We start from the raw sequence: 14,010 nt of genomic DNA, 5'->3' as shown, positions 1-14,010 counted from the left end.
ACTACTGTGCTTTTTTTTCCTGCATCATCTTTACAATCTTACCCTTTCTACTTCCAAAATGATTACGGGGTTGCTACATACACATTATCTTGTTTCTACAACACAGAACACTTCCTTTGAATTGTGCTGGCTCCTACTAACTTAATTTAGAGAAAGTGCCAACATGTCAGGGAAAAATCTAATCTCCCACAATTCACAGCCAGTACGTGGTATCACGTGTTCTCCATTTCCTCTCTTCACTTTGTATTTACTTGTTTCAACTTCTGTTTGCCTCCTTCAGTGCCCCCGCAGAGCTGGCCAAAGTCATCCTCATTTTTGTTTCTGGAGTGCTATTCAGTTCATATTCTTTGAACTTGCAGCCATTATTGACATTCCTTTACATTCTTTCCCTCAGCTCTTAATTTACACTGCTCCATGCTGGAACAATCCAGTCCATAGAGAGCAGTCACCTGACAGCAGCAATTAAGTCATCATCTCTATAAGCTGTTCTGAAAGTAATGCCTCCTATTTCATTATGTTGGCCCACCACATCAGAGGCGGATGTTGGTGATGTGGCAGTAGAGGTTGAAACTTCTCACCATTTGTATGACAGATGGCAGCAGAAGGGGAGTCTGACACAATGCTGTCTGAAATGGAGATGCATACTGAATTCCTCCACGTAGAATAAATGGCACCCATTGATATTCATTGACCACTGCTGAACGTTTATGGAGATCAAACAGTGGATGTGAGCACAGTGAGGTGGTGGGAGGTGTGTTTCAGCAGTGGCAACAGACAGCAAGGTGAAAGACAAGCCGTGTTCCAGATGGCTATGCAGATGTTTCCTAGCCTGGCATGCAGACTATTGGTCATGGCTGGCAAAAATGCATCGCTAATGGTGGTGACTATGTTGTAAATTAGTGTTTTGTAGCTGAACATCTGCTTTATCAAATAGTGTTATTGTGCTCTTTGTTGTAGTTTCCATGGAGATAAATAGGAGGCATTATTTTTGGAACAATTTCGTAGAATTCTACAATAGTTACTACCTCTTGCTCAGTTCAGTACCTTCTGTGCCCGATTCTACTGATTTTAGATCGACTGAACTTCACTGCTGCCTGCATGATATCAGTACCATATTTTCCCCAGACTGAAGGTCCCCACAGTAACATTTGTTTATTTATTTATTGACTGTTACACTTTGTGCACAAGAAGTTATTCATGCTGACCACTGATACAATCTGTTGCTCTGTAGCACCCCAAGGAGAATTTCTTCCTTGGCCATGCTAGCATACTGACCCACATTTCAATGCAGAGCTGATAGTATCTGTATTAAACGTACGGGTTTCCTTCAGATGAGGAGTAGCGTTTCAAGCCTGTTACAGCCCCTATACACAAAACAGGCAGAAAACAGGTCTACCTTCACTCCTGACTGCACAGATTAATGAGCTAACCTCCCACTTCCACCAGCCTATGCTTTACAACTTGAAGTGCATTAGACTGAGAAAACATTTCTTCCACTCAAAAAACAATTAACTGCAGTCTGTGACATTCAAAGCACGGAGAGGACTAGTTGGCCTTTTTATTTACTTGTAGAAAAACTGAATCATCTTTTGATTCCCTGCTGTAACGCTGATGAGAGCCTTCTGGACAAGAAGCTATCAAACTAGTGCAAACTGCTGCCCCTAAGTATCTAGCTCAGCTCAGTAGCTAAGTTTCTGCCCAGATTCTTACCCGTTTGCTACTTGCCTGCATGTCTGTGCTTCGGCTTTGTTTTAAAAGCCCCACACAAAGAGCCCCGTGCTGTCAGCAGTACAGAAAGACAGCCCGTGCTGCAGAAGTTGCTGTAAATAGTGTAAGCCATCCAGATAGACAAAAGCAGATTTTAAGCTAGAAAATGTTTCTGCCAAACGTTGTGCCACTAGCGCTGCTGTGCTTCATGCTACGCGCAACAAAGCGGCTGATTACAAAAGGCAAGCCCTGGGACAAGAGTTCAAATCAATAACTATGCAATAAGCATCTTCAGCTAACCGCTGCCTGGGGCTGCAGTAAGGCGAGAAGGCTTCTCGGAGGGGAATCCTCCTCTTCCTCCCTCTCCCGAACCGGTTCTCGCTCTGAGCCCGAGCCCAGAGAGCCCCCAGCACAGCACAGCGATTCTCCCCACCTCCGAGCTAGCGCCTTCCACCACCTTTAGGCTTTTTCTGGCTTCCAGCGCCCTTCCCCGCGCCGCGAAGCTCGCTGCGAGCAGCGCCAGGCTGCACCAGGGAGCCCCCGCCGGCCCCGCCGCCTCTTCCCCCGCAGCGCCAGGAAGGGAATCCTCCGCACTGACGGAGCCAAACTTCTGCAAAGCGCAGGCACGCGCCGCTCGGCTGTGCCTCCGGGGGTCCCCCGCCCGCCCACGGCCAGCCCGGAGGACCCCGCGCAGCCTCCGGGGCAGGAGGGAGGGAAGGCAGGCAGGCGGGGACGCCGCAGCCCGCTCTCGGCTGGCAAACGTGCACGAGCTCGTCGAGCGCAGCCTCCTCCAGCGCGATGCCGGCACGGAGCTGCCTGCCTCCCGCAGCGCCGCTTCCAGCGCCCACAGGACGCTCCGTCCTTACCCTTTGGCTCGTCCATCAGTGCCGGTGCTCGCTCCCTCCTCCCCGTCTCTCTCTTTCCCTCTTCCTTTCTCAGCCTCTACCGGCTCTGAGCCGCCTTAGCGAGAGGTGCTCATGTGAAAATGGGCGCTACAGTGGTCCATAGCAGTGGGAGGGGTTAGTTTACACGGCACAATCTCTCTGACTCGGAGGCTGATCTCCCGCTCTTCTCACAGCGGGGGTTTCCTCGCAGCCACCCCGCTATCGCTGCCGCGGGGTCCCCCGCCGGTCAGAGGGTCCCGATGGTGCCTACCTGCGGGGGCTGCGCTCTGAAGCAGGATCGCATCGCTGGCTCCGAGAGGGGATGAGGTCATTTTGGCTGCCGAAAGAAAGCGTTATGTCAGTCTTTCAGGTCATGGAGCACTGAGCAGATTTTGCTTTGTAGAAGTGAGGTGCACGGAGAGAACCGTCCCGTGCTGAGAGACCCACCTTTGCGTGTGAGCTTGCGGCAAGAGGAGACTTGCAATAGTTCCTAGTCACCTGCTGTGCCTGCACCTTAGAAAGAGCTCACACCTCTATGCACACCCTGGGGAGCTTCAGTAAGGAGCCAGTTATCAGTTACCTGCTGGGAAGCCTCAAGGGACCCCACCGACCTGCTGCCCACCTCTTGCCCAAATGAAAAACATGGGCTGGCACCAGATAGGTCTCAGCTCCTCATGTTTAGGCCCTTTCCTGACAACCCATCTTGGGCCCCCAACCCCACTTTGGGCATAACAGCCCCTCATGCCAAAGGGAGTTGCCATCTGCCCCAGCTGCCCCCGCTTTTTCACTTCCTCCTCAAGGAATGGCAGCTCCCCAAGGCTCTTCCTGTCCTTGTGTGTTTCCCTGCTGACTGCTCAGAGGGTACAGGCATCAGGGCACAGTCCACCACTACCACTGTGCCTTTACTGGTTCCTGCTCCTCTGGAGCTTTGCTTTGACTGACTCTCCTTCCTGCTCCTTGGCTGTGACATGTGGACATGCTGCCCTGCCCAGCTGCCCACCACCAGCTTCTAGAGAGCTTCTTCTGAGAGGAGAGACAGGAGGTGCTGGGCCCTGCAGGCTGCTGCTGGGGCTTGGAGAGCCGCGGATGGGCACAGACCTTCACAGCCCCTCTAATCCTCTTGCCTTTGGGCAGCCTTCTGACTGCAGGCCACAAGCTAGCACTAAGGAACAGCAGGCTCTGTGCCAGTCATTTTCATTAAGAAAACAACACAAGAAAGCAGTCCTAGAGTCAGGCATTTGTGCTCAGATAAGTTTGCAGACAGTGTGAGGAGGAAGCTTGAAAACAGAAATAAAAAAGAGGAAACCAAGAGATCAGGATGTAATTTCCACACATCTTGAGCAGGGGTTAAGTATAGCAAAGCAAGAGATGAGTGCCACTCTTCTGTTCCTCTGTCATAACACAAGTATCCTGTGCAATTCTGGAGGAACAAAACACATCTTAAATACCCATCTTCTTCCCAGCCACACTAAGATCTTAGTCTTAGCTATCTCTACATTTAAACAAGCGTATGTATCTAAAAACACTGAATATCTTCATAGATGTCTCAAGTTTGCTGTGTTAAAGATGAGCTATACTGCCTTTGGGACTCAAAAGGAGTAAAAGTGAGCTCTGGGACACTTTGGCTCAGTTTCCAGCAGGAAACAGAAGGAACCATCACTGACACTGGAATCCCATTTTAGGATGGGAGAACAACACAACCATAGGAAAGAAAAATCAGAGGCCTGGGAACAGATGTGCCAGCATTAGAAAGACAAGTAGCTTGTTTCTGCAGAAAGAACTGTTATGAAAAGATCTAAAATACTTCAGGCCGTCCCATCACCACTCAAGAACAGCACTCAAGTCCTTGTGCTTGTTTGCTTAGCCCTGGGGTATATATTTAGATGACAACATCCAAATGTTTTAGGAAGAGAGGAATGGCAGCTTCAAGAAAATCTGTGTAAACACTGGCCTTAACAGAGTTTGGCTGAACACCCCTCTGCTTTCCCAGGCTTCTAGTGTTGGTGTGCTGGTTCAACTCAGCACCAGCAGCTAAAGCAGCAGCCCTGGGAAGGAACACAGAAGGTACACAGCCCTCCACTCCCAGTATCTGTGAGTCAGACAGATAAGTAGTAAAGGTCTCCAGAAATACAGGAATGCTTTAAATTGGTGGGACCAGAGGGAGCAGAATTCCTTACAAAGAGAGGCCGTTTTGAGTGATTCAGGTGGCTTCCATTTGGAAAGAAAGGCAGAGAAGAGGAACAGAAAGGCAAACATCCAAAAACACTGCATGTGCCAAAAGGTATGTCCCTCCTTATCCCTCTCTGCTTTGAGACTTCTTGGCTCACACATCCCATGTTGCAATCACCCCAGACACGGCAGTTTTCACAACACATAGATCAAGTCCTCCTCACATCGCCCTGGCAATAGGTAATGTCTGAATGCTTAATTTGGATACCCCAAACATCTCCTTTGTGAAGAGCAAATCTCTTGGATGACTTCTAAAGAGACAGACAAGAAGCAACAAGCTCTGTGATAAGTCACTATCTGCACTCAAATTTATTTTTAAAAAATGGAGGTAATGGAGAAAGGAAAAACTGCTTTTGTAATTTAAGTAAGAAGATAACATGACCTTCACCTACAAGCTCCTCAGCATTAGCTTTATGAAACACATAATTTATAGGGATGATGTGTCTTTCTTTTACTATAGTTCCTTGTCTTGGTTTAAATATCTGTAATCATCTTCTCAGAGGATATCACTGTGCTGTCACCTACACTCACAGATCTCATCACCCAGGACCTGTGTATCACCTTTAGGATAACACCTTTTCTACTGCATTTTTGTCTTCTATTTTTTAAAAAGCATCAGTAAGTATTACTGCTTCCTCTATCATCCAACTCTACATGTCTCTTTCATTTCTTTGCTGCTTCTTTCTCCAGGCCATATCTGTATTGCTGGTTCCTCTTCCATTTTAATGTAATTTCCTCAGTAATCCTGAAGCTATTTTTCTTTGAAGTGCAACACATAAAAATACCCAACTTGTTAAACACTGCCCTGTCATCTCCTTTTCTGACTGCATTCTTCTCCAGCCCTGTTCACATTCTGTAGCTTTTGCCCATTTCAACTTTTTGTGGTACGGGGATCATAGTGCTCAGACCTTACTTACCTGCCTACTGTTTGTGAGTGATGCCCATAATACTGATAATAGAGGAAGTGATGTTCATTGAAACTGGTGTTTAAAAAAAAAGAAAAAAAGAAAAAAAGAGTTCCTACATTTATATGTAGAACTCAGTCACTTTACTAATTAATTTGTTCATTATGTTTCTCTAAACAGCAAAGCTGTTTAATGCAAATTGTATTTACACCAAATAAGCAAAATAAGTTATCATCCTTATAGTTAAAAATCCATGAAGCTTCAGTAAAACATACAAAGAGATTTTCTCATGCAGCCTCTGGATAACAGAAGCAATATGATTGATGAGCACTGAAATATTTTGAAGGTGCAGTACCAAAGGCCTGCTCTCTAACTGCCAACGTGGTTTACACATTCATCAGCAAATGATTTAACTCCAAGACAGGCCTGCAATACTATACTCTATAGGCTCATCATACCTTCAGTGCTGTTATATCATATGATTAGAGATCCAATCGCCACCTTTGTTTCACTTTACAAATCTACATAAAAGTAGTAAAAGTAAAAATAATTCATTTCATAAATTCTACAGCTTAATTAAAAAAAAAAAAAAGTGTTTGAAAATGTTAACATGACACAGGGTTCATTAAAACCCCATTAATGAACAGGGTCATTAGTTGCAACGAAACAGTTGCTCTTTCTGCTCAGGTTATTTAATACACCTGATTTTACCCATGTCAGCTGTAAATGTTCTGAACTGAACTACAGAGCAATTTACTTGTATATATATATATACTTTAATAAAAACCATCATGGTCCCAGACAACACTGGCAGCATCCTGGCCTATAAGTCTGCTTCTCAAACCATTAACCATCATATTAATACAAGGTATCAGAATTCCCCTACTGGCAACTGAGCTATTGCTTTCTCTTTGAGATAATCAGGCATGAAGTAATATCACTGATTTTGAGCAAATACGCTTGTGCTGGGACATTCCTGAATAGTTAGATCTCTTATTCTCAACGTTTGCATCTTTTAGTATCTTCCTATTGTTTTATCTGACAGAAGTAGCAGACAATCTGATAAAATGAAGGCAAAAACCTTCCAATGTTCCCACAGGAGGGAGCTCTCTTTGGCCACGTGTGACATCGCTCTCAGGAACCATCACCAACTGCCTTAATTTCCTAAGTCTCTCTTTTGATAGCATTAGGCCAGTAACACCTTGAAGAAAGGATGTCTGTGAAGTGAAATCAGTAAAACTTAAACAGAGTAAGAAATTAACAACAACAACAAAAATTCTCAAAGGCCCAAGAATATAGACCAAGAAAAAGAAAAAAAGAGTGAATCAGGAGTCAGTAGTAAATACATAATGAATAGATATAGGAAGACAGTGAACATTAGTTGCCCTGTTTAGCATGTAGAACTTCACAATACCTCCAAAACATCAACTGCAGAGTGAAACTAAGGAAAGTAAACTAGCAGTGGCATTCATGTGTTGAATAATTACTATCTTAAGATAGAAGAAAGAAAATAGTCTTCTTATCTGCTCCTCTGTGTGATTTCATGACCAGACCTCAATTAAGATTTAATAAAACAAAGATTATCATGCTACACATTGGTAGCCAAGACAAAGATTAATATTAAAGTAACCCAAAGCACCTATTTTCAAAAATGAACCATGTATATTTAGATCAGATTAAGTCACTCAATTCCAGTATTTTTTTTTTTTTCAGATAAAAGTACACAGAATGCAGAAAACATGCATAAAATGAAAAGGAATAACTTTAAGTTATTTTTTTTTTAATGTCTGAATTCAGCCTGACTACCCACTCACCCTCTGTTGAGTGATTTGTTCTTCATTAAGTGAGCATCTGCAGAGGAAGACCAGTTGTAGCACAGACACGTTGTCCATCAGATGTCACCCAGTCAACAGCCAAAGCAAAGTTGACTGCATCCATCCAGAAGGACTATCTGAAGAGTGTCATAAAGGGAGATACCATAAGAATCCTGACCATCTTTAATTTGCATATGTTTGTTAGCCATAAATATACCCACGATATATCAGCCCACCTGCTCTGCCATGTTCTAGAGGCAGAAAATATTCTTCTTTCCAACAGAGCTATTTAAAGTAGGCTTTGCAATGTGAAATCGGTAGGCATCAGTTTATGTTGGACCACTTACTACCTTATTCCAAAAGGGAATCACTAGATCTTCATAACTGTAGAACCTGCTGCCTTCTGTACACCTCACCTGATGGCAGTACGTCTGTTCTGAGTTACTGCATGATAGAACCACAGAGAAACTGTCTCTAGAAATGCGAGTTCTCAGATATTTTCAGTCATGCTTTCAGATTTGCACTGCGCTTTTTCTCCATGTGAATTTATATGTGCCTTGGATACAAATGTTTCAGTGTGGTCACCTTACTTAGTCTCTGGGAGGTTTCATGTCCTGTTTTCTTCAGTTTTGCACTTCAGCAGACCAATAAAAATAGGAAGGAAATGGACAGACTGCAAAGTAGCCCTGGATTTTAGAAAATGCCCCATCTTCTTTCACTGATGATGGGCAGTTATTACCTCCACAGGTACAAATACTTCATGTTTACATAACTTCTTAATCCCATTCCAATCCTCTTTGAATTACCAGAAAGAATTAAGTAGCTATTATGTTTAAAACAAGCAACTTTCTATGTACTTGCCTTGATTTACAGCTTTGGCAGAAAAAGGTTAAGGCTTGATGATTTCCAGCTGTGTGAAGCCTCAGCTTTAATCCTAAATTTACAGCCTAATTTGTAATTTTATGAACTACAGAATTTGTGCATATATACAAAGCAGAATCAATTCAGGGTCCAAAGACAAATGACAGAAATAGCTTTCTAGCCCTTCTATTTCTATTAGTTGTATCGGTTGATTTCCTTTTTATTCCTTATCACCAACTCCAAGTGATATCTGTTCCGTATCTAATTTATACCCACAATGAATGACCAGACCTGCCTCCTTACTAAATACACCTGTACCATTTCAAATCACGCTCACCTGTCTCTCCTTGAGCTGTCCTGTACACCCAAGCACAGCTTTTCTCATTCAGCATGCAGGAGGCATCACTCATCTCGTTTCTTCTATTAATACATCTCCCGCTGGGTATCCAGTTTAAATGGCCACGTGTATTGTCACCTTTCAAAACTTCCTGCACAACTCACTTTTAGGGATTTTGCCTCCCAAGTTTGGTACATTAACACAGTCAGTTAGAAATTACATTCAGCTCTCATGTGTAGGCACGACCTTATTTGTACAGTGCTGTTCTTACCCACGTGTGCTTTCTGTGCTTGGATGAAGAAACTAACCACCTGTGCAAATTCTGCTGGTGATATTTCCAGCCATTATTCCACCCTAAAACAGCAATTGCATTCAGCAAATAAAAAGCTCACGCTGTTGGGGTGACAGGACAGGTAGGTGGGTAGTGGCATTGCTGGAGCAGGGTCAAGCAGTACTGGCCAGGAAGGGATGTAGCACCACAGGCAAGGCAGCAGCTGCCACCTCCTGGCTCAGCTCTTGGTAGTGCTGCTGGAAGCAGCAGCAGAACGGCTGCTAGCATTCAAAAGCAGTCACTTGCAAGCAAACAGGAATTTATGGGGTTTAGTCCATTTCTTAAGAGACTTTTAAGTGAGAAAAACAATGGTAAAAACAACAAATAGTCCTAGTTTCAAGCCCATTAGGGAATATCAAATTTCACAATCTGAAATCTAGGTTTAAGTTTTAAGCTTCCTTCACTAAATGGATAACTGGTCTTTAAAGACCCTTCGGTCATCATGCAAAATTTCTCTCCCACAGCTTTCAGCTGAGAGAGTTGTTCTGGGAGTCCAGAATGGACTTCTTCCCTCCTCTTCTCTCTTACACAGCACAGACATCCCTGAACTCAGCTACGTCTGCTAGAATAACATTGCAGCACACAAAAAAATCAAGCATGCTAAAAATACATACTGTAGGTATAATCCTAATTATGCTTAGGTTAGAAAGATTTAGTAACCTTGGAGATAGAAAACAGTGTAGAAATGATATTTTTAGCATCAAGGAACTTCTCCAAGCAACAATACCACACAGTACAAAAATATACCAGGTCAGTACGCTTCAGAGATTTCAGATGTTTCATCCTCTTATGGGCTAAACCATAGTACTCTTCGACTATATTACTCTGAAATGTTTTGTTTTTTTTCTTTTCATACTTATGTTCCCCGTGAACAAAAAAAGCTATATAGGTGTGCAAGGATGTAAAAGAATTTTAAGCATTTCGTCATTACAAACTGAACCTAACTCCACAAAAACTGAGTTACCCACTTCATTTCCACTGTTTTCATACTGAATTTGCAATCTGAGAGCTGAAAATGCCAGTCTGAGTCTGGGTGGAGCGCAGCAATTTCTCAGGGGTTCCACACTGGTTGGTGTATACCTTATAGCTGAAAGCCATCAGGCTTCAGTCACAGGCACCAGCAGTCTCAGTTAAAGAATGCTGTTAGAAGAAAACCCCACATTAATTCTCCCCTCAGAATCATATTTGTGTGCTGACAGTACTCCCCATTCTCTCCTTGGTTTCTTCTATTATGAATGTGCCAAACTGGCCTGCTGGAGCAAGCACAGCAGCATGCCAGCCCTTCCTATCTCCTCACTGGATAGTGAGTGGAAGTGTGTCCGTGTGTTTACGTGGGACTGTACAAGGAAATGACTAAAAACTGTGTGAAAACTGTTAATAACAGCTTTGTTATATTAATAGCAGTTTATTTTCTCCTAAATAAAGTAGAACTCTTCTTGTGTTGCTTGAGATCTTTGCCCCTCCCTGGTTTGATGCCATGCTGGGGAGATAGGCAAGCGTCATGTAGTGTAACTTCTCTAAACGTGTATAGCAAATGAAATTGAGCTTGAACACTTAGTGACAAAGGCTATATATGAAAGCAGGTGCACTGAAGATCCATTAATAAGATTTACCAGATCAGCTTTATTTGTCATTGATATCCAATGCATATCCCTGAAGCTGTGCCACTGTACGCCGCCCCAGTAACTGGCACATGCTTTACCATAGGAAGGAAACAGAGTTTTAGACAGCCTGATTTAAATGCAGGCAAATTTAAGTATTTAACATAGGAACAATAGGGTTCTTTGTGGCAGGGAAAAATGTTTTTTCCTCCAAGTGCTGGCAGATCAGCCACAGCCTATTCGGCTTCTCTGTTGCTCTCAATGCTTTTCATTTTTTTATACTCTGTTTCAAAGAACAGTCTGGAATTGGGGGAAAAGTGTTACCTACCACTGTGACAGAGGCTTGCTTAGCATTATGAAATTGGAAAACGCATTTTCCCAAAGCACACTTTCATTTAAACTTACAAATCTCTTACAAAGCTCCCAGAATACCTGACGAGGGCTACAATGGAGCATACAAACACATGTACAGCCAACCTCAATGCATTGCTCTTTTCTCACATAGCTTTCCTTCACCACGCTCCCTTAGCATTCACTTTTTTTCTGTTTTTTAAATTTTCTATTGCTCCTGCTCCTTTCCTGTTTCTTGTTCTTTCTCCTATAACTACTCACTTCCTACTATACTTCATTTTCTCTAGTAAAAATATTTGTTCTTACTTTTACATTAGGCTTTTTCATCCACATTTTTCACATCTCTTTTATCTGGAGAAGACTTAGGGCAGCTGTCACGGTACAACTGGTGTGTTCTTATCTTTCAAAAATTCTAAATGATATGCTGCTAAACTATGCTTAAGCACGAAGGCTGGCTTTACTTTAGAATGGTGGTAATAACAACAACATTGCATGAAATTGTTCCCAGATGTAGCCTATAAGACTAAGTTAAAGATGACAGCATTTACAGTACTCTAATCAAAGCACTGCATGATTTATGTACTAGTCTATCATCACTGCTCTAAATGACTGCCTATAACTGAGATCTGGCAATCATTTTACATATATTAAACATACTTATCTCTTAAAACATAGTAATGATAGCAGTAAAGGACAGCAGTGACAAGCTGAAGATCTACTGCAGAATGTGCTCATTTGTAAGGACTGTTGTTTCTGTTTCTTATGCAGCAACATTTACGTACAAAAATTTGTTTAAAAGCTACTTGGATGAAAAGATGGTCACTGGCAGAAAGCTAACATTTAGACTCTTTATTTAATTTTTAGAATATTTGCCTGTGCTCTAATAACTGAACTTGTTCAAACTACAGAATATACTCTTCTGATTCTCATTAGTAATTAATTCTTTTGTTGAAAGAGACAGAACTGCAGCTGCTGATTTATTTCCTTTTTTTTTTTCACTCCTCCTTTTTAACTCCAAGGCATGAATCCTAAAATTCTGCAGATTGACCCTATTCCCAGCTGACTGCTCTGGGCACAGGAAAGGCAAAATGCAGTAATGCTGTATTTATTCTGAACATCTATTTTTTCCTTTTATGTATTTTTAAACACGCATCTGTACAAGTCTCCTGATAAAAGAATTCTGCTGGAATTCTTCCAGGCAATTTTCATCACCTCTTTCTAATGGAAGTTGGATATTTGTTATCCACTCCTCAACATCAATCTAATAAGGAGAGCTGACCACTACTGTCAATTTACAGGAGGGAAGGAAAAATCCCTTCACTAGTAATATCACCTCTCCAGACTCACCCTGTTCTGTTCAGCAATCTTTTACTTAGCTTCTTACTCCCATTTCAGTATCTCTTTCCATGCAGTTTTCTGTTTTTCATCCTCACAAACTTAGAAACCTAGCTATTCTTGATGAAACTTTCTTCCTTGAGCCCTTCCTTCAGTCACCCTTTGTATGGCAACTGCTGAGTCACGGCCTGAACCTCTGATTGATCACCTGAGGTGAGCCATGAGTCAGCCAGAGGAGCACAGGTGAAGGCAATTCACCTGTGCTACCGGAAGGGGTGGAGCCAGGCTCCACCCCTCCTGGACCTATTTAAGAGCTGGCTACCAGAGGGGAAGGATCTCTTCTGGAGATCCTCCTCTTTGATATCTTCTAGTGAGCTCAACCCAAGGGTAAGCCCTTCTACTTATTCTCTTTTGTGATCCTTGTTTGCCTTACTCTTTTTGATTATATTGCAATTATAACATCTTGGTTATACAGCTTTGCCTTACTCTTTTGATTATATTGCAATTATAACATCTTGGTTATACACCCTTTTAATAATGAAATCTGCAAAACTACCTTACCCTCCAGTGAGCTGTTAAGATGGCTTTAAAAAAAAAAGAAAACAAAGCAGAAGACAAGCAACAAAATAAACTGTCCAATACAAAATCTCAATGTCAGCAGCCTTAGGCATTGCATTGAATCCTGGTCTTACTCCCTCAACTGCAATTCAAGAGTCTGAGTTCAGGAGCAATTTGGGACTCCAGCCAGAATCCAACAAAAGAGTGAAAGAAGATCCGGTCACTCAGGCTAGAGCTGGAAACTTGAAACAAACAGCAGCCAAATCACCTCCACCATACAGGACACCAAGTGTGCTAATGTGCTTCTGTAGGGCTGCTGGAGAGCAAGCAGACTGAATGCAGGTAAATGTTCAAACTTTTAGAAGCTGTAATGTTCATTACAGTTCAGAGACCGACTATATAAAAATATTCATGCTACAACATTTGAGATTCTTTGCAAAAACTAAAAATCTGAGATCAAACTATGTTTTGATTGCCTGCTCTGTTAGTCTCTTAGTTCAGGGCATTTATTGACTTCAATTTCTCAACATGCTGAAATGATGCAGTGGAGTACTGGGATCTTCTGTTACAAGACAAAGGTCTGTACTCACGGCTTTCTCAGAGTGAGGAAGAGGTGAGATTATATTCAGTGACAGTGCACCCAGTGCAGTGCTTTCCTGGCTTGCCTGTATCTCCCTTGGTTGTCTACAGCCATTTCATGCCTCAGCACCACTAAAACACTCTGCTTTTATCACTTTTATTTGGGATTTGTGCTGCTTCTTAGGCACAAATATCCCTTCAGGATCCAAGCCATTCCCCAGGGAAACACAAATACAGACTTGCTTGAGGCAGAGCATGTGAGCATTGAAGAGTTAGCAGACAGACACAAATCATGGTTGCTGCTCTTTGGGTCTAATCCCAGGCTCGGCAGAGCACAGAGCAGCCCAGGAGCAGTTTGGTCAGCATCCTGGGGCAGCTCCATGCTAAACAAAAAAAAGCGTCCTGTCCTGAGGGCTGCCCCACAGGCTGTTGGTTGGCCAAGCAATCAGTGCATGGATCAGAAGGACAGGGAAAGATTAATCCAGACATATTTCCTGAGTTTGTGCCTTCTTCCAAAA

At 42.8% G+C, this 14,010-nt stretch overlaps 1 protein-coding gene across 8 annotated transcripts in view; it reads right to left on the bottom strand.

Annotated features, from left to right (window-relative positions):
* The window catches only part of ENTPD1 (ectonucleoside triphosphate diphosphohydrolase 1), a 48,507-nt gene that overhangs the window by 26,998 nt on the left and 7,499 nt on the right, over positions 1-14,010 (bottom strand). For 3 of the 8 annotated variants that reach the window (XM_042863166.1, XM_042863168.1, XM_042863167.1), the window contains exons 2-3: positions 7,540-7,676; positions 2,863-2,928 (exon numbers count right to left, since the gene is read on the bottom strand). In XM_042863166.1, the coding sequence (XP_042719100.1) occupies positions 2,863-2,923 (61 nt within the window). In that variant the 5' untranslated portion in view covers positions 2,924-2,928; positions 7,540-7,676. Of the gene's footprint in view, positions 1-2,140; positions 2,199-2,573; positions 2,790-2,862; positions 2,929-6,806; positions 6,839-7,539; positions 7,677-14,010 lie in introns of those variants that run through there. The other 5 variants (XM_042863169.1, XM_042863172.1, XM_042863170.1 and 2 more) reach the window with 5 other exon arrangements.

Source organism: Lagopus leucura, unplaced genomic scaffold, assembly GCF_019238085.1.
Source record: "Lagopus leucura isolate 7727_CA_CO unplaced genomic scaffold, USGS_WTPT01 Super-Scaffold_739, whole genome shotgun sequence".
NCBI lineage: Eukaryota > Metazoa > Chordata > Aves > Galliformes > Phasianidae > Lagopus > Lagopus leucura.
The sequence above is the reverse complement of the archived record's forward strand: the minus strand, read 5'-3'. Positions and strand labels throughout refer to the sequence as shown.